Source organism: Cuculus canorus, chromosome 3 (genome assembly GCF_017976375.1).
Source record: "Cuculus canorus isolate bCucCan1 chromosome 3, bCucCan1.pri, whole genome shotgun sequence".
Classification (NCBI taxonomy): Eukaryota; Metazoa; Chordata; class Aves; order Cuculiformes; family Cuculidae; genus Cuculus; species Cuculus canorus.
The window spans coordinates 122,135,848-122,155,720 of NC_071403.1; the positions used below are offsets into that span (position 1 = coordinate 122,135,848).

At 44.5% G+C, this 19,873-nt stretch overlaps 1 protein-coding gene across 1 annotated transcript in view; it reads right to left on the bottom strand.

The window, feature by feature from the left end:
* Positions 1–409: 409 nt before the first annotated feature.
* Positions 410–19,873, bottom strand: part of PKHD1 (PKHD1 ciliary IPT domain containing fibrocystin/polyductin) — a 254,042-nt gene continuing 234,578 nt past the window's right edge. The window contains exons 61-65 of the mRNA XM_054063619.1: positions 18,006–18,093; positions 14,165–14,272; positions 9,633–9,788; positions 7,212–7,346; positions 410–2,749 (exon numbers count right to left, since the gene is read on the bottom strand). Coding sequence (XP_053919594.1) covers positions 2,397–2,749; positions 7,212–7,346; positions 9,633–9,788; positions 14,165–14,272; positions 18,006–18,093 — 840 coding nt within the window. The 3' untranslated portion in view covers positions 410–2,396. The remainder of the gene's footprint in view (positions 2,750–7,211; positions 7,347–9,632; positions 9,789–14,164; positions 14,273–18,005; positions 18,094–19,873) is intronic.

Genomic DNA, 19,873 nt, shown 5'->3' on the forward strand with positions numbered 1-19,873 from the left:
CCTGAGGCAGCCTGAGTACATCTGCTCATCTAACCGTACAGTCCCTCTAAGAGCGAGAGACTTCTTCCCTCTGCCTGTATGGATTGAAAAGTTTTCAGCATAAGGGCGTGCAGTGATAAGACAAAAGGGGGATGGCTTTAAATTGGAAGAGGGAAGATTTAGAACAGACATTAGGGAGAAATTCTTCACTACGAGGGTGGTGAGGCCCTGGCCCAGGTTGCCCAGGGAAGCTGTGGCTGCCCCATCCCTGGAGGGGTTCCAGGCCAGGTTGGATGGGGCTGGAGCCTCTGATCCAGTGGGAGGTGTCTCTGCCCATGGCAGGGGTGGAGCTGGATGGGCTTTGGGTCCCTTCCAACCCAAACCATTCTGTGATTCTACACATCTGGCTCTGCATCAGCCACAGAACGGTCAGATCTCATTTCAGTCAAGTGCTGATCCAATCCGCCTAAACCCAGTTATTTTTAGAAAAGATACTACCTAGCATTTAACCATGTTCTTCGGCCACTAAATCTCAGTCACATCTTCTTTCTCTTTGATCACCATGCCATTTTTTTTTTTTTATACAAAACACAAGATCCCCTAAATTCCTTACTTATTCAGGATTCACTTCATGTTTGCACTGATTTTTCATCATGTTTTGCCTCACTTCTTTCCCATGCTCCACCACTCACTCAGTTAATGCACAGCAGTGTGGGAAATCAAGATCGAGAATGCTGCAGTTAAAGACTTTTTAGCCATGCTTATTCCATTAGAAGTCTAGACATGTAAGACATTATTTATTCTGTAAACAAAAGTGTGGATAAATGCAAGGATTATGAATTAAAAGATTAATTAATGCCCTTAACTGTTTCTAGTACGTCTGATTTTTTTCCCAAGAAGGCGGCTCCATTGTATAAATTTTGAAAATCATTTATATTCTACATTATTTACATATTATTTGCATACATCTGACATTTGTAATTATATGTTATTTGCTTTCACGCTGCTTTGGATATGATAGTCATTTACTAGGAGCAGAACTGCTGAAGGAGAGTGGAGTTCGAGGGATGGAGGAATTGTGTATCTGCACAGAGCAAAGGACCTCCTACCATGTGACGGCATCTAAAACTGGATTTCAGCTGTGGAGGAAAAGAAGGGTCTCCAAATCATTTCAACAAACCTGGATGTCTCTGCAAAGTATATCTTCTTATTTGGACCCGAAACCATGAGACTTAGGGATCTGCCACAGAAAATATTTTGGTCTCTGCAGAGAATAATATAAGAAATTGCTTTTCCTTAAGAAAGAGGTCAGAAAGCCTGATCTCTTGCACTTGACAATACAATGCCCTCACCCTCAAGTGTCTTAAGCCAGAAAAGCTCCTGTGCAGTCAGCCAGAAGCTTGGCTCACCATGGAGTCAGTCTGACTTCACCAGAAGATGATGCTTACAGACACATCACAATGCAGGAGTCAATGCTGGTGAACGTGGTTTTGAGCCCAGAGAACCGTGTAGCTCACTGACAGCACCGGCACATCAGCTCCTTCAGCTTGAAGTGATCTGGTTTGTGGTTGGTTGGGGATTTTTTTTCCAAATCAAGGTTTCTTGCCTTCTCTTCCACTGCTGATCTGGGCAGAAACCTCCCCTTCCTTCTTGAGTATTTTTCCTGCAGAGGAGTATAAATTTTAACTTGTGCCACCAGGCCACCTTGCAATCAAGAATTTTATGGTACAGAGAGGGCATAATAAAGTTCCTCATCTTCCAGCTCAGTAAAGCAAAGCACAAAGGAATTCTCTGAGCAACCATAGAACACCAGCATTATCGCCATCATTCATAAAGAGCAGTGTTCACAACAAGCCAGTGATTTAAGGGTGTTAAAAAAAAATGACACTGTGAAGATTTAACTCAGTGAAATACTCTAATTAAAAAAAACAAACAAACACAGATTTAACTAGAGAGAAACAGAAGTACTTACTCAAGTCACAGAGAAATGGAAGTTGAATACATGCTTGTATTTAACTAATATATTAAAAAAAGAGGTTTGTTCACATAATGAGATTCTTTGAATAGAAGAAATGGGAAAACTTGTATCTATGTATATGTGTGCACATATGCCAATGGGCATTGCTCCAGCCACTAAGTACATCAGTGCCAGTATATTAAAGGATCAGAAACCCAATCATCTGCCCTGGTGAATTTTTAGACCAATCTCTGAATGCTTTCAAACGTAATCCCAAGCCTGACCTAGCTGGCCAGCTAGCACCCGGTTCATCCGTACACGTGCAGCGTGGCAGTCTGGCTCCCAGGCCAATAAGTGTATGTTTTCCTCTGACCACAGAGACAAAAGACTCATTCTCACGTTGAACACAAGCCAGGCAAAGCTTGTTTTGTCAGGGGTCCACCACCTCATACTTCTTTGCTTATACCTCTGCTGCTACCACAGCAACATACTCTCCAACATCATTCTGAGGTCTGGGCACCCTTTCAGACTTCCCTCTTCCCTCGTTGTAACCGGCTGAAGGCTGGGGCACGTCCTTCTGGCTGCAGCTCCCCACGGCAGTTGGCTGCTGAAGTTCCAGAGAGTCACCGGGAGATGTTCCTCCATGTAGGTGTTGGTGACTGTCACTGTTTCTAGCTGAAGAAATGGTGTCTCTGTTACCTGTATTAGACTGAACAGTGGTCGCCTTTCTCACTGACTTGACTTCACAGGGCTTTCGGTTCAGCTTCTCCCGTTGTCCCAGGCCATGGCCCACGGCTCTAGTTCCTTCTGTATCTGTTAAAACAAGACTTGTTTATGCCTTACAATAATTATAAGTCCCTATCTTCATCTTCCTTATCCTTCTGTGCCTTTGCTTTGTGTTAAAGACATTAATGAAAAAGCAGTTTTTGCTGGGGAATAATAATTGCAGCTGGCCACAAATTTTAGTTTGATAGAAATAAGCTGTTAAAAACAAATAAGCAAAATCCATTTCCACAAATAAATACACATCAACCAAACCAGCTGGTTTGATGCACTACGAGACCCTAAAGCATGGTCCAATGGTTTTCAACTAGCTCTAGAAGTGCTTAATGATAAAGCATACAGAACACAGCTGGTCAATAAGCTATGTGTTGCCCGGAATGATAATAATTATAATACCACATATCTATAAAACACATCAGCCCTCTATGTATCAGGCTGTAGTGCAAGATCAGACACGTTTCCAAGACTCGGATGCTACTGAAGACAGAGCCTGTAACCTGCAATGCTGTTTAAACAAATGACATTGCAAAAATGCAGGAAAACCAAAATAAATACTAAACATTTTTCATGTGGAAACAGAAAATGTCTACATCTTAATAAACCAAATGGTTATCAACGGCAGAAGCAGAATCACAATCAGTTGTAGCGTTACAGCAGATGGCTTCTGAGTTGACAGGGTGTGCTATCACTTCAGTGCAGGATTGGCAGGCGGCTTCATTTGGATGCTAAAAACATTTGTAAAACCCTTGCAATCCTCTCCCTTCCCCCTAGAAAATAAAATGAAAACAGCCCAGGTTTATTACAGGTCCTCACCACAAAAGATGCCAGAAAACGGGCTGTTACAGCTCCTTATTTTTCAGGCTTGTCCTGGAAGTTTAACCCTCAGCAGCCTGTGACATTCAGCCCTACGATTTCTCAGACCTTCTGCTCAGAATCGTCCCCTCCTCGCTTTTCTAGAATTCACTAATTGGAACTCTATTTCCCGGAAAAATTTCCCCTATCTTCGCTTTTTTCTATCATTTCCCTGTTTCTTCATGCTTGCACTCACTTTTCCTGTTAAGAAATGCAGCTTTTTTTCATATTGTATCATAGAATCATGGGATGGTTTGGGTTGGAAGGGACCTCAAAGCCCCTCCAGTCCCACCCCCACACGGGCTCAGGGGCTCCAGCCCCACCCAACCTGGCCGGGAACCCCTCCAGCAGCCCCCACTGCTCTGGGCACCCTGGGCCAGGGCCTCACCGCCCACACAGGGAAACATTTCTCCTTAAGATCTCATCTCAATCTCCCCTCTTCCAGCTGAAAACCATTCCCCTCATCCTGTCCTTGCCCTCCCTGATCCAGAGCCCCTCCCCAGCTTTCCCGGAGCCCCTTTCAGCACTGGAAGCTGCTCTACGGTCTCCCCACAGCCTTCTCCTCTCCAGGCTGAAGAACCCCAACTCTCTCAGCCTGTCCTCATACAGGAGGTGCTCCAGGCCTCGCAACATCTCTGTGCCCTCCTCTGGATGCACTCTAACAGATCCATGTCCTTCCTCTGCTGAGGACTCCAGAACGGAATTGCAGCATTGTGCCTCTCAGAAATCCATTGGAAAATTGCCCTGAATTTTCAGGAGTCACACACATTTCGGTGTGTAACGTTTTTTCTTAACATTAGATCGTTGGCTGTTTTAAAGTACAAATTACATAAATCACTAAGTTCTGTTTTCTTCTTTATACGCATAAAAAAGATGATCCCCTATACAAAAGCTTCATGTAATTTCTTGGTGTGTGTTAATGCCTTTTCCATCTTCAAAGGTGTCATTTCCAGCTGTGAAAATAGGTCTTTCTGAATCAATGGAGAAGGCTAAAACTTTTGTGGATATGAGCAGTTTCAAGGATGAAATACTGCCTCGAGATTTACACACGGTAAGCTAAAATATCCCGATTTTTTAAAATTAAATACAAACTATTCAATACCAATAAAGCAAAAGATTAACTGGATTAAATACCAGCTAACAAACAGAGCTCAGGCAGTAATTACATATGGGGAATAATCCTCAGAGGTGAGGATATGTGGAGGTACCAGATACGAACACTAAAATGCATAATAGTCACTGTTTCCATCTAGGATTTGGTATTAAAACTAAAACTGATTCCAATGAAATTTTGTAAAAGGCAGAAAAAATGTCAAACTGGTGGAAAGGAAGAAGGAGGAGATGATGGGCAGCCTGATCTAGTGGGATGTGTCCCTGCCCATGGCAGGGGGGGTTGGAACTAGATGATCTTTCAGGTCCCTTCCAACTCGAACTACTCTATGCTTCTCTGCCTCCATGATCTGAGCAATCCTTGAGCAAGGGATGCCAACCATCTCTGCAGACCGGGAGAGCCTCTTCAGGGATACAGCAGTGATTCCTGGATGATGGTGGCCAAGCAGTTCAGCATAAGGATGGATAAAGTACAACAGGTGTAATGATTGGAAATCGAAGCTAGGAAATGTGAGCTGTCATAGGACACAGCTTTTAAATGGTGAAAGTGATGAAGCAGCAGAATAAATTGCAAAAAGAAAACTGAAACAATATGTTCTCCACCTCCAGGTGCTGTTGCATTAACCAAGTGCTACTCAATCAGAAGTTATTTAATTGAAGAGAGATAACTGTCTGAAGCTGAGAAGTTCTTCTGTTACACCAGTATCAGACAAGGCAGTGGTTTGATCCCTTCTCCCCTGTAGTTCCACATGTCTATGCCCACGGCGTTACTCCTGATCCGCGCCCTCAGCTCCTTGCTCTGGGACAACCACCAGGGCTCCTGTCTCTATGTGACTTTACACTGTGTGAACACCTGGGAGACAGAAAAACTCTGCCTCGCAAGGCTTACTCTGGTGATTAATAACAAAGGCTCCGAGATCCTAATTGTATGAGAAAGATGGGATTTCTTATGGGGGGAACAGCTGTAGAGCAGAAACTAAACAAAAAGACTGCAGCTTTGATTTCTACTCTCTCTCTCTCCAAAACCAACAGCAGTTTAAATAAAGGGAAATCAAACATTAGACATTTCCAAGTCGTATGTATTAAATTCACTTAAGATATTGTTATCCTTGTGTAGATTTGAACATATTGGGGAATCTTTTTGTCTTGCAACTATTCCTAAAAGACTCTAAGTGGCTGGATCGCCTTTTTCTGACGAAAAAAATCTTTCCATGAATTATTTACATGATGGCTCCAATCAACACTATACCTGTCAGCCTCCCAAACCAAAATGAAAGTTCACTATGTAAAGGTGCCAAGGGAGAATGGCAGCCTCCCACTGCGAGTTTATAGACAGAACTAAGTCAGCACGCATTATGTGTCAGAGCCGACATCAGACAGAATCAGATTCTTTGATCTCAGACCTCCACAGGAAGCTTAGATCTCAGACAAATTAGATAAAAAATGAATTTATAGCAGATATGTGTCCTAAGGCACACAGCTGAATGCTGTGTTTTGGAGGAGTACAGCAAATATCAAAACACATAAACTGCAGAATTTCCTCTCTCCTTCTCTCTCTCTCTCTCCCTCTGCTTTTGTGATAGATGTTAATTAAAAGGAGATAAAACTCCAACTTTCTTCTTCCTGCCTCTTGTGAAATACAGAGACTTTGGGAAGGAAGAGGAAAAAGAAATTCCCAAAACAGAGTAAACGGGTGGTTCATCAGGGTTATCCGAACACCCTCCGATCTGCACTGTTGGCAGGTGAGACAAAAAAACCCTAACTCCTATAAGAACATTTCACACTTGCAGAGAGGGAAGCCAGAGCTTGATGCTGCCAGCCACACACCCCCGAGGCTGTCTGCTTTTCCATGACCTCAGAAGAAGTCATGTTTGATCAGCAGATGATGAAAAGACAAGTCTCGAGGAGCTGTGCCGAAGAGAGGTGTTTGTGGCTGGGACCCCGGGGAGTAACGGGGGACACAGAGGGGAGTGGGTGGGAATGGAGATGCTTTGGGGTGCTGGCGTGGACCCACTGCTTAGAAAGCACGGCATGAAGGTCCAGTGAGTACCAACGGTAACTGAGATGATGTACAAATGAGACCTGAGTGGCTTTTCCTACCTCCAGCGTACCTTTCATGCAGCCGTCCACAGCCTGCAAACCTGTCCAGAGCTTTTTGAGCACTGCGCAGTTATCGCCACAGCTCTTGGAGACCTGGGCAGGGAGACACCCTGTGGCCCCGGGCTTGCTGGGGACACTGCGGGAATGCTGGTTGCTGCCCTACTTCAAAAACATTAGGTGAACATCATTGAGCATAAGGGGACTATTCTGCTGCCGTCAGTGGAGTTAAGATTTCACACCAGATATATAAAAAAGGAGACAAAATGATAAATAGAAAAATATCAGGGAGGAGACGGAGGAGGTAATAAAGTGACAGACAAGAACTGTGCCATTGATTCTACACAAATATAGAGTTAGTAAGGAGACCTAAAGCAACTTTTTTATTATTTGTCTCTTAATAGATTTGAATTATCGTCAAACTTCAGCTCACCTCCTGCTACAGGCACGCCACTTTTATTTTCCCCTTCATTGTAGCCAGGCTGGATGGGAGCACCATGAGGCCCTGGTTGTTTCGATGGTCCCTTGGCCCTGGCCTGTAGTACATCAGCCCGTTCGGTCACCGTTCCTGTGAAGAACCACACAGTCGCATCACTCAACTGACATATCCCTCCCCCTCTGGAAGCTGCTGGAGAGGGCTGCTGCCTTTTCTGAGTCGCGGGGTGGAGAGGGGCCAGATGGAGGTCTGGTGGCCACTCCACATCAGCGTCCACATCAAAGCCCACCTGTGCAGCAAGGATGAGTCAGGGAGAATGAGCCATTATGCCTCTGCCACTCGTTTGCCCACCAGGATGACTAAACTGGCGCCTGGTCATCCCCTCCCTTATCAGATTTACATCATAGATTTTAGAACAAAGACTCAGAGGTGATCCTCAAAACAGAAGTATTAATAAGATTTGTGAAAATAAATCTACATATGTTGCACTTGGGTGATTTAGACTATGAGTTTTTGTGATGGAAACATCCTTATCTATGACCCTGGGTTTTCTGGATTCCTACAGAGTTGGTGGGGATTAAGCAATCCCCTGTGTCCCATACCATCAGGCACCACTGACCAAAGTGAAGGAGATGGGCAGACTGGCACCTGAGATGTTATCACTCCAGAATGGATTATAAGAGAATGAGAGGAGTAAGCCTTAATCAGAGCTCCCTCTCAGCTGGTCTGAGATGCCCCACCGACATCAGCAATCTTCCAACACCGGAGCATTTGCAGAACATCTAAAGACTTTATCACCGAACTCCGTACAGGTCGTATGGTCCCTCACAAATCCTTATAGGATGCTAGTATTGGTTAGACGTGGGCTTTGTGTTCTTGACTTAGAATTGTAACATTAAAGGTAAGAAACTAAATGTTTAAATACAGTTCTGGGTCCTACTCTGTCTCCCCCGGGGTGTGACACTCAATGCATCCCCAGCTCAGCAGCAATTATCAATCCAAGCAACAATTTATTGCTGGTGTATTAACAAATAATCTAGAAGCACTCCTTCTGCCCAGAGGCAGAGACAGGCTTTTTGTTCATACCATCTCATGTTTTGCCATTAGGGATCCCACCAGTTCTCTTCAGTAAAATCCTTCCTTATGTTGTCATCATGTTCACTAATACCAGAGATTCAGACCTTATTGCAGCTAGTCCTCACATCGCAGTTCTGGAGTAAGACCCTTTAGCCTGGACTTGCAAATTTATTTGAAGGCAAAAGTTTGGAGAAACTAGTGGGAGATGTCTTACTAACGAGGATTTCCATTTCCTTCTCCACTACAGGTTACCCGTGCATTTGGCTAGGTCCCAACTTCAGTCCATGTATCTGAAAGGCCAAGTTCTTGGTAACTTCCAACTTATCTAGAAGTTTAAGGTGGCTGATTGGCAGTCAAGGTGCCAGTTGCAGTTATGTCCTTTTATCTTCAGCGCTCTTATGCAAATGGATTTATGCCTTCAGCAGTGGGAAAGCCTCCCTGAGGTAACTATATTTGTTTTAAGGACTATACTAAAAATAAAGCTACCTTAAGATAAAACAATATAGGTGTGGACTCGCTTGGGGAGAACTCCAGAGAAGCTATAGCCCTCCGATTACCACTGTGACTTGTATGATGTCAATAGTGTGATATGGGATATTTTAGAATTATAGAATGGTTTGGTCTGGAAGGGATCTCAAAGCCCATCCAATCCCACCCCTGCCATGGGCAGGGACACCTCCCACTGGATCAGAGGCTCCATCCCCACCCAACCTGGCCTGGAACCCCTCCAGGGATGGGGCAGCACAGCTCCCCTGGGCAACCTGGGCCAGGGCCTCCCCACCCTCACAGGAAAACATTTCTCCCTAAGACCTAATCTAAATCTATCCTCTTTCAGCTTAAAAATGTTCCCCCTCATCCTATCTGTGCATTCCCTGCTCCAGAGCCTCTCCCCAGCTTCTGCGCGGGCCCCCTTTCAGTACTGGGAGGCTGCCGTGCTGCTGCCTCCGCAGCGTTCACACCTCAGCCATATCTGGTCCTCGGCCAGCACCGAGGCTCTGCCTAACCCCGCCACGCTGATACTTCACTGCTATCCTCCATAATATGAACGCATCACTGAAATCATAGCTAATATTTTCTTTGTTCCTCAATTGTTTGCGTTATAGAGATCTGATTTTCACCATCTTTCACATACAGTTAGAATTTCCTCCAGCCAGGACTCAGACCCCCGGGGCAGGCACAGAACTGAATAACCCTGGAACTACAACCTACACTGCGAATCACTGAACTTCTCATGGCTTTCTCTGAGTGCCATTGTCTAATCCCAGTGTGGCCACTCTGGAGATATATTAAACAAAACAGGGTGCCTGCAAGAATAAATTTTAGTGAGCATTTCCAACTTACCCTTAATTTTGCTCTTCTTGAACCAGCAGAATGCAAGAGTGAGGATGAACGCAGCTGCTGCTGAGCTTAGTGTGACAACGAGGATCATGCTGGCCTTCACTCCCATGGGGACAGGGGAAATGGTAAACGGCTGAGACAGCACAGTAAACTTAGCTCCTGTTTATTACAAAAGTGAGAACACTGTTTTTACAGTTGAAACATCAGGTAATAGCCTTTCAACAGCGATGCTGCTGTTAACAATGCATGCAGGACCAGCCCAGAACGCGTCTGAACCCAGCGTTAGCCAACAGTATTTATTTAGGAGTGAGTATCAGAACAAAAAATACGGAACAATACTTCTCTAATGTAAGTTTCAAGCTTTCAATGCTTCTTGAAGCAAACACAGCCTCTTTGTATTTAACAATCCTCGATATTTCTTCCATGAATCTGTCTAGCTGACTGCAAACCCAGAAAACGCACTCACAAAGTGTCTACTCCTCAGTGCAAACAGATCAGGCCAAACTCATGCACATTCTGCTCAGCAAGGCAGAAAAGCTGGTTGCAACCACAAAAGTGCTAAGCCATACACAGCTTTCACAGGCTATTCCTGACTCCTATAAATGTGAGTTAGGGGGAACCTAGGAATATTCAGTAGCATTAAGCTGCCCATGACGCACAAAGCTCACAGTGAACTTGTTAATAAACTCCACTATGTTGACAAGGAGCGTCACAAACACAAATAATCAGTGTCCGTGCTGTTAGCATGGTGAATACTCAGTCCCATGCTGCACAAAAGCTTTGGGCACTGCTCTTTGCTCCAAGATCCTACAGTTTTCTGTAAATGAACACAGACTCAAGCCAGTCACTACTCAGTTTCTGTGGCCAGGAGATCATTGGGCCTCGGCATCTGAGCTTCAAGAACTGGAAGACGCCTAACACTGCCCTTTTAAAAATCAGAAATATAGAGAGGTTTCGGTTCCCTGAACCACTTCCAAAATGCATTTTGAATGGAGATGCGCCTGGGAAGGACAAGAGTTTAACAAAACCGGCCCTGGCATTCTCTATAGACCAATTTGAAGGATATGGATTAACACATCAACTCATTACCTGTTTTACTACTTGGCTCAATGTTATTCCTAACCCCATGATTCTAATCATTTTGATGGATATTTCTTTCACTTGTTTGAGTTCTGCTTTTAATAAAAAATGTAAAATTTTTCATCAATTCATTAAAAAAAATAAGGAACCATGTCAGATAAAGGTATGGAGACTGGGGTAAGTCCCTGTAAGCACTTTTATCTGAAACTAATTAGATTTGCGTCAATATTGTCCACTTGAACAAAGCAGAGCTTCATCAGAACAATGTGGGAAGCATGTTCCAATTGGGAAAAGTTTGCCTGCAGGTACAGACACACCTGAACTTCAGCTGAGACAAGTAATCTCACAGATAACAAGGAGTCCACACACAGAGGTGCTTAAATGGGCTTCACACTGCTCTAATATTTTAGGAGTAGACTGTTATTGGTTTAAATGGGAAGTGGATGGATCAATCCCATTGGGATCCTTATCAGTTAAGTGAATATTACTGTAAAACCAGGAGTGTGAATATGCAGCAGTGCTATGAATAATCTGCTCTCCCCGGGAACTAACACACCCGGGATTCTTGCATTTGCCATCAGCTGCATCTTCTGAACTCCCTCCAAATCACAAACGATGCCAGGGTACACATGGAAACCTGGTTATGGAAATGTACCCCAAACGCTTGCTATTTGATTGTTTAATTTTTGTTTGTTTATCTCAACAGATAAGCAGATCTCTTCAGAAAGAGATCTTTATTCTGTCTCCAGCGCAGTCCCCAATTATAAACAAGCAACGGAGATTGCTTTTTCAGTGGGTACTTTTGTGATGCCTATTAAAATACTCTGATTTACACTGGTGATGCCTACACAGATGCATGAGCTTCACGCACTGCTAGATGTTAACATCCCTCTGCAGCACTCCGACTGTTTCATAAAACAGATTTCCATTGGACCTTTGTTCAGAGGGAAGATGGGGTGACTTCCCTGAAATAGGTTTCCAAACACATTTCATTAAGCTGCACTTCCCACTCAAAAGTCAGATCCTGTGAGGTGCTGACTTTCCATCTGCTCGCTCTGAAGTGAAGGCAATGGGAGCTGTGGGTGCTGGGCAGCATACGCCCTCAAAATAGATGCAAATCCCTCCTTTAAAGGCTCACCTCCACGTGCTCCCTACACCCCAGGTCTCCCTTTGCAAAGCCATACGCAACACTCATTGATTTGCTACATGTGACTGAGAGGAGCAAAGATTTCCCATTAAAAAAAAATTAGATCTTCATTTAATCCCAGGACAGGAAGGGATTTCTTAGGTTAGACCTGCTATCCCGTGCTACTGTGTGTACCACGTTGTACAACACCACCCACAACTGTATTGACCTCCATCCAAAAGCAGTTCGAGCTGCTCTCACTATTCCTATCTATTATGATAGGCTGTACAGAAAAAGTCTAAACGTTAGCAACCTTCTTCTAAATTTTTAGCTCAGGTTTTTTTCATTAACCACTTTCACTTGGGCACTTCACCTGTCTGATGTATTTGCTCTGTCTCTGTTTTTCCTGGCTGACCCAAGTCACACTTCATCTCTGTACGTGCACAAACAAAACTGTATTGAGTATTGCAAAGCAGTGCTCATCAGGGCTTCACGCAGAGGCACACGCTGCCTCACCTCTCCTGTGAATATCTCTCTCTGCCCTTCCCAGGTTTCTTTCCACCTGATGGGTCTCAGCTTATATAGGTATACACACACACATATATGAGAGATGATATCTATATGTATATATCTATATTGATAGTTGCACATATCCAAACATAAATATCAATATACGTATGTATGCATATGTGTAACACCAGAACAGAGACATTACACATGGTCTTATAAGACTTATATCGTAATACGTTTTCGGACTACATGCCAGACAAGACATTCCTGCTTCTCCATGGACTTGCCTGAGCAGTCATTCTGAGACAAGAACCATAGAATCATCATAAAATAGTTTGGGTTGGAAGAGACCTTAAAGATAATCCAATTCCACCTGCCCTGCCATGGGTAGGGACACTTCCTACTGGGTCAGGCTGCTCCATCCAACCCGGCCTTGAACACCTCCAGGGATGAGGCAGCCATGAATTCCCTGCTCAGCCTGGGCCAGGGCCTCCCCACCCTCACAGGAAAATATTTCTGCCTAAGATTTCACCTCAATCTCCCCTCTTTCACCTCAAAACCATTACCCTTGTCCTCTCCCTGCACTCCCTGATCCAGAGCCTCTCCCCAGCTTTCCTGGAGCCCCTTTCCCTACTGGAAGCTGCTCTAGGGTCTCCCTGCAGCCTTCTCTTCTTCTCCAGGCTGAACAACCCCAACTCTCTCAGCCTGTCCTCATACAGGAGGTGCTCCAGCCCTTGGATCATCTCCGTGGCCTCCTCTGGACTCGCTCCAACAAATCCATGTCTTCCCTGTGCTGAGAACTCCAGAACTGAACGCAGGATTCCAGGTGAGGTTTCACAAGAGCAGAGTAGATAGGGAGAACCCCCTCCCTGCTGGCCACCCTTCTCTCGATGCAGCCCAGGACAGGGTCGGTTTCTGAGCTGCAAGTGCACATTGCCACTGGAAAGAAGACTAGCACTTTAAACAAACCAGCACTTTAATCTCTCTATAACTTCAGAAGCATATTTGTAGATAAATTCAGGTCCCTAAACAGCTGGACAGGTATTTTTCTTGCGCATGTGCCCCAAGACCTTCACAAGCCAGAGTTCCTGTTGCGCCGTATCCCCAAGGTGCGGCTGTCCTACCCAGCTGGTATCTCTAAGGAAGCACAAGCACACCTGCCTCTTCACCATAACTGAGCTCCTCAGAGACCTTGCACCATCCCAGAGGTCCCCACATCACCCTGTAAACCGCCAGCAGAGCTCAGCCCTGGAGGCAAGCGCTGAACGCGTATAACCTGCTGCAGCCATAAAGATGACCAGGTGCAGACAAACGGCTGGTGAAAGGCATTAGGAAAATAACTGGGAGCACAGATAGAAATTCCCTGCATCCTAACAGGGGAAAAAAAGATGAAACGAAAGGACTCAATTTCAGAATTGCACAGAATCATTTTGGTTTGAATAAAGCTTTAAATTCATTGAGTCCAACTATAAAATGTATAGGAAAAAGTTTGCTCTGACAGTTTAAATGACTTTAAGTACCTGCTTCCTACATGGGATCTGTAGCTACAGAATCCACGGAGAAAGAGGCATCTCCTTCCAGCAGTACTTCTCTGTACTAACTCTTCTTGATTGAGGGAACCCGGCATGGATAACATGGGAAACCCCAGCATTCCAGCTGGGCGGGTAACACCAGCTTGGCTGGATAACAGAAGGCAGAGGCTTTGCCATTGCTCTACTCATCCAAACAAAGCCTAACTCCCCTTTTTATAAACTGAGACCACCTGCTGGGTTTGGAGCTCAGTCACCAAACCACAACACGTGCAGCAAATGCAGCTCACCTGGAGGTGATGTGACAGTGAACACAAGTCTCCAGTTCATACCCGGGCTGGAGATGGCCAGACTGGTAAAGCTTGCACATCCATCTATGACCTGCGCTTGGGTGAGCCCTGCAGAGGAATAGAAAAATCACCTTGCAATTAACAGTGTCTGGCTAATTACCACCTAAGCCCCTCAGAAGTTCTTGTGACTTTAAAGGGACTTCAGAAAGCCTAAATTCAGTGACCTCCCTAAAACATCTAAACCAGACATTTCACACAGGATCAGGTCTTCAGAGGTCCTGGGACACCAAATTCCTGATGGACCGGAGGACTTTAGCTTCTGAACCTTGGTCCTTTCAGCTGATTGTGAAATGGCATTTACTGTACATACCCATGTTGGGGGGTGTAGCATAAATACAGATGTCATGGGGAGCAAGCACAGGTAGCTGGAGCTGTACAGGTCCACTGGAAAGTTCTAGACGCCCATCATTTTGATTCAGCTCAGGTCTCATGACACAGCATGTCACCAAGGTTAGAAGAGTATTAGAGAGGGGCGATTTTCTCTCCTAAAGGATGGTCTCAAAGAGCCAGCCACTGCAGGAAGGGAAAAGAGCTGTCTGGTTTAACCCCTTTTTTGACTTGTAGGTGTGTCACCTCCTCATTTGGGCAAACCTCCTCCCGTCCTGCTGTTAAATCATTTTGAATTTTTCTGCAAACCTGCCAGATGATTTAACAGAGATCTGGCTATGAAAAACACCCGTGGTGCCTGCCCTGTGACCATACAGGAGGCACTTTAGGCTGGAAACCTGGCAGGGGAAAGATCCGTGGGGAGCACTAAAATGAAACCTGGGTGAGCATGTTTCTCCATCACCTTAATTCTTGTGCTAAGCTGTCAGGGAATGCATTCGAGCCAAACATTTACACTTGCCGTGGTTGTTATTTTTGTAGGCTCTTTCTAAAAGTTATAATTTACTTTGCAAATGGATCTCCATTTTATCGTCTGTATCTTTGAGCACCAGCCAAGCCCTGGCCTTTAGCAACGCTGAGCAGGTTTGGGCTCCATTTGGGCTCTTGCAGTGAGAGGGGTAAAATCCTAAAGACTGATAAATTCCAAAATGTTGGTTCAGGTGGGGGTGAGAAGTCCCTGGGATGCTGGACTTGCTCCAGCGACCACGAACACAGACCTTTGCCAGCTCAAAGACAACGCGTAATAACTTTTTGCTTTATGAAGCAGGTGGTTTAACATTTTACTGCCGTTAAGCTGCACAGGTGACAGTTCATAAAGTCTGAACGTGAGGAGGACATTCGTACTTTGCCATCCCCTTGCCAAGGATGTTGCATAAAGCAATGAAGCAGCAAACATCCTTGTGGGACATCTTGCAGTCACAAATGCACAGGAGTATTCAGCAGGTGGAGACAAGGCTTTTTATGGAAGGCCAGACTGCAGGACAATTTATGTTTTTCTTTTCATCCCATTTTTGGTGCCTATACCTGTATAATACAAACTAAACAGTGCCAGATTCTGTTCTTTGGCACTGAAGGACTGGCATGCCCTGCCTGGACTCTTGAACTCGTACAGCCTCCAGAGATGTTGCATGCAGGCTGCCGACTGGGATTACTTCCTGAGACAAGGTCCCCGGGGCAGAGGCACACCACTTTTAGTTGATTTAGCAACAGAAATGATGAAGTTTCCCAGTGTGCCCATGATATCCTATTGGTGTTCAAAACGTACAGATATGTCACTTTGGGACATGATTTAGTAGGAGCGGTGGGGCTGATCACCCAGTTGGACTGGATGAGCTTAGAGGTCATTTCTAACCTTAATGATTCTATATTTTTTTAAATTTACTAATATCTCAGTTAGTTTTGACTACATATATTTTTCTCTGGTGTTGTGCAGCATTTAGCACACCAAGCACCCCTTTTCATTGTGAGTCTCCAGGATCAGCTGTGATAAACAGGCAGTAATTTATACTGTGAATAGGCTCGGTGGCGATGTGGGAATCTGGATTTCTCTAATTGCCCCAGCCTGATCCTGGCTCATCTGTTTACCTCCTATGCATAAGATTCTCCTTATGACAGTATCTACCAAGACTTCTCTTGGCTCTGATACTCACTGTGCCACTGCTTTTATAGAAGGTCTTGTCAGCTGCGTTCAAATACTTTACAATTGCCATTTCCATTCCGTGATGGAGCCTGGAGTTCTGTACTGTACTTATCAACAGAGACTATCTCAGCTTTGGGGCACATATGCTTCAAAGCTCAGAATATTACAGATATATATGGGAGTCTTCACAAAAATCTCTCAGGCAAGCTGGTATTTAACGTAGAAGCAAGCTAATTTGGAGCTAAACTACTTTCCATGAGGCAGTTTGGCTGCTGTCAGATGAAGTGGTCTCAGTGCGCTAGACGGGACCCATTTCGATTAAATGCTGCTTTCATATGCTTCAAAAGACGAGTGCAATAAGGACGTTTGTCAAAGGGAAAACTGCAGCAAACTATTACATGTGGAACATCTGTACTACTCAGTTCTTTCTTTGCTGGAGTTTATTGACTATTAATTTGATGCATGTATCTTTTAAAGAATGTGAAGTGCTTTTCTCTTCAGTGATTTTTCTTTCTTTTTACCCCTCTTTTTCTCCTTCTTTCTTTCTTTTCTTTCTTTCTTTCTTTCTTTCTTTCTTTTCTTTCTTTCTTTCTTTCTTTCTTTCTTTCTTTCTTTCTTTCTTTCTTTCTTTCTTTCTTTCTTTCTTTCCTTTCTTTCTTTCTCATTATTGTCTCTTCCTCCCTTCCTTCCTCTCCTCCTCCCTTTCTCCCTTACTCCTTTCCTTTCTCCTACTCTTAGCCAGTCGCTGGCTCAATAATCTGTGGTTCACTTAGACCCAAGTTCCTAAACCTCGGAGGTGAACTGCCCTGAAAAGGCATGAAAAACAACCGGAAAGACCAAAGGACCTTTCTAACCTGTGAACCTGGAACTATGATGACACAGGAAGGCTTTCTAATTAACAGGAACACGGACTGAGAGGGTGAGAAGCTCTGATCCACAGCCTGAGTGCTGCTTATCTTCTCTAATTGTGACCTTTTCAAGCCAAAGGTAACCCACAGACGGGTTTACTGCAAACAAAATACCTCTAATATGAAACCTCGCCCCTCCTATGCGTGTTGTTTGCCTACATTTGAAGATTTTAGCCATGAAAATTAGGATGCTGTATAATAAATATCCTTTCCACGTTCTAGTTCCCAGGCATATGATCATCCCAGGTTTGGTTCAGCACTGTGCCTGAACACGGTTCTGTATCCCAGCGCGGTCACAGCCTCCAGAGCCTCAAGGGAGTCAATCATGACTTCAGCTCCTTCGACAAACGAAGACCGGAAGGGAAACATTTCGATCCCTCGGGGTCGGGGGGTTGGGGGGGAAGGGGAGGGGGACGGGACGACACATTTGCACCTTGAAGTATGCTAATTACAAACAATCGGCAGTTGTTTGTGTCTGCACTTGGTCCGATCCTTCCCTGGGACAGATTGTCACTGACTCTTAAGGAAATTGCCCCAATTCACATTAGCTGAAAATCAAGTATTAGGATTTCTATTTCTTCATTCTGTTCTTTCTTTGATCTGAGATTTGTCATTTCAAGATAAACTATTGGATATACTCCCTTTAAGCTGTGCGAGCATGAAAATACGTCATAGGAGCTTTCTCTGGCACATGACCAGGCAGTTCACCAGACTCCTACTACCGCCTCCCTTTTCAGTCCAAAGACTGGCTTTCAAGTCCAGTGTTTCTCAGGGAGAACTCCTAAGCTGATCAGCATCACTCTGCGCAGCTGCTATGCCGTAACGCCGGAAGGAAACACATCCAAACCTTTTAGCACAGCCTCCGAGGAGCCCTTGAGGTGAGCTGATACAACCCAGGGTTCTGAAGGAGGCCCCAGTTTGTCAACTCTTTGGCCCTGAGAGGAAGAACAAAAGAGAAGAATTAAGGTCTTTCCTCCTCAACAAAAGGAATGAAAGTTTTGATGGTTTTAACAATTCTAATAATTTTTTTAATGCCCAGCAGTTTGCATCCACGTGGCACATGTTACAACTATCACAAAGCTCACCATAACACTTTAGGCTCAGAGGAACCAGTTTTGGCAAGTTCAGGTCTGTGTCAATAAAGTCCAGCAAGTTTTGCTGCTTCATTTGAAGTCAATAGGGTCACACTCACATCACCTATGAGAAGCAGCTAATTTTGACACTGTGGCTTCTATGGCATCTAAGTTCACAGAATCGCAGCACGGTTGATGTTGGAAGGGACCTCTGGAAGCCATTTGGGCCAACCTTTTGCTGAATCAGGACCACGTAGAGGGGATTGCGCAGGACTATGTCCAGACGGCTTTTGAATATCTACAAGGATAGTGCCTCCACAAGTCCAAGGGAACTGACTAGATTCAGTCTGTCCATTTAGTCAGGCTGCAAATTTAAGTTCCTCATACACTCCGTGCAAGTAACTAATTTTGATATCTAAATTACAGAGCCATAATAGATGCGCAGGATTTAGACCCCATAGTCTATTTGTATATAAAAATATTAACTTTCAGGAGGGGTAGAGAGCTACTGGTTCTCAAGTCCAGTAGAAAACCTGAAACCTGTCTGCAGAAGGGTGTGAAACTCAAGGGAAGATTCAATTACCTACATGTAAGTGTTGTTTGTCGCTTCAGGTAACCAGCAATGTTTGACGTCCAGCACAGTTGGCTTGTGGAAAGGTGCTGGAGGTCAAATAGCGTATTCTACAGCCTACAACAAGATGCCTACATGTTGGGAACAGAAATGAAATTGAAAAAAGCTGAAAGTTTTGTGCCTCAAAGCTGCAGAACCAGTCTCACAACTAATGGATATACAGAGGTGGTTTCATTGTAGAGCAAGTTTGCATCCAGAAATAATGTCCACAAAGTTGTTGAAGCTTAGATTTGACACTGTGCTTCAGGGTCACCACTGTAAAAATGTTGTACCTGGGCTAGTTGTTCTGTGGCTGTACTTTTCATGTCCAGCAAAATGAGAATGGTTATATAAAGTTTCCATAGAAAATAGGAAAAAGGACATAAAAGTATAATGGAAATAGAAACATAACACGAAGCTGTGCTATGCAGATTTCATGTGACTTTGGGACTGAATCATAAAAATCATAGAATGGGTTGGGTTGGAAGAGTCCTTAAAGCCCATCCAGTTCCAACACCACTGCCATGGGCAGGGACACCTTCCACTAAGCACCTGCTCCAAGCACCATCCGGCCTTGAACCCCTCCAGGGATGGGGCAGACACAGCTTCTCTGGGCAACCTGGGCCAGGGCCTCCCTGCCCTCACAGCAAAACTTTTCTTCATAAGATCTCACCCAAGACTACCCTCTTTCAGCTCAACCACCCATCAGCATCTAAGGATATCCGTGACCTAACCTGCTGCTTCCAGAACTTGTGTTTGAAACACAGTGATGTCAGCACAGCACTGCTTGGTCAGACCAAGATACCCCATCACACCTGACATCGCCAGCCTTTGTGATTGTGTTGCTGTTCCCACATTCCTCAATGATATCTTCTAACCTTTAAGAGCAGAAATCCGAAAACTACACACAATTGTATGAATCTAACACTTGTAGAAAAGAGCTGAAGGAAGCCATGAAAGAGAGTTCATCCTGGAAGATGTTCCCAGAATACCAATAACTGCTTATTTATAGAGCTGTCCTTTGCCCCGTCT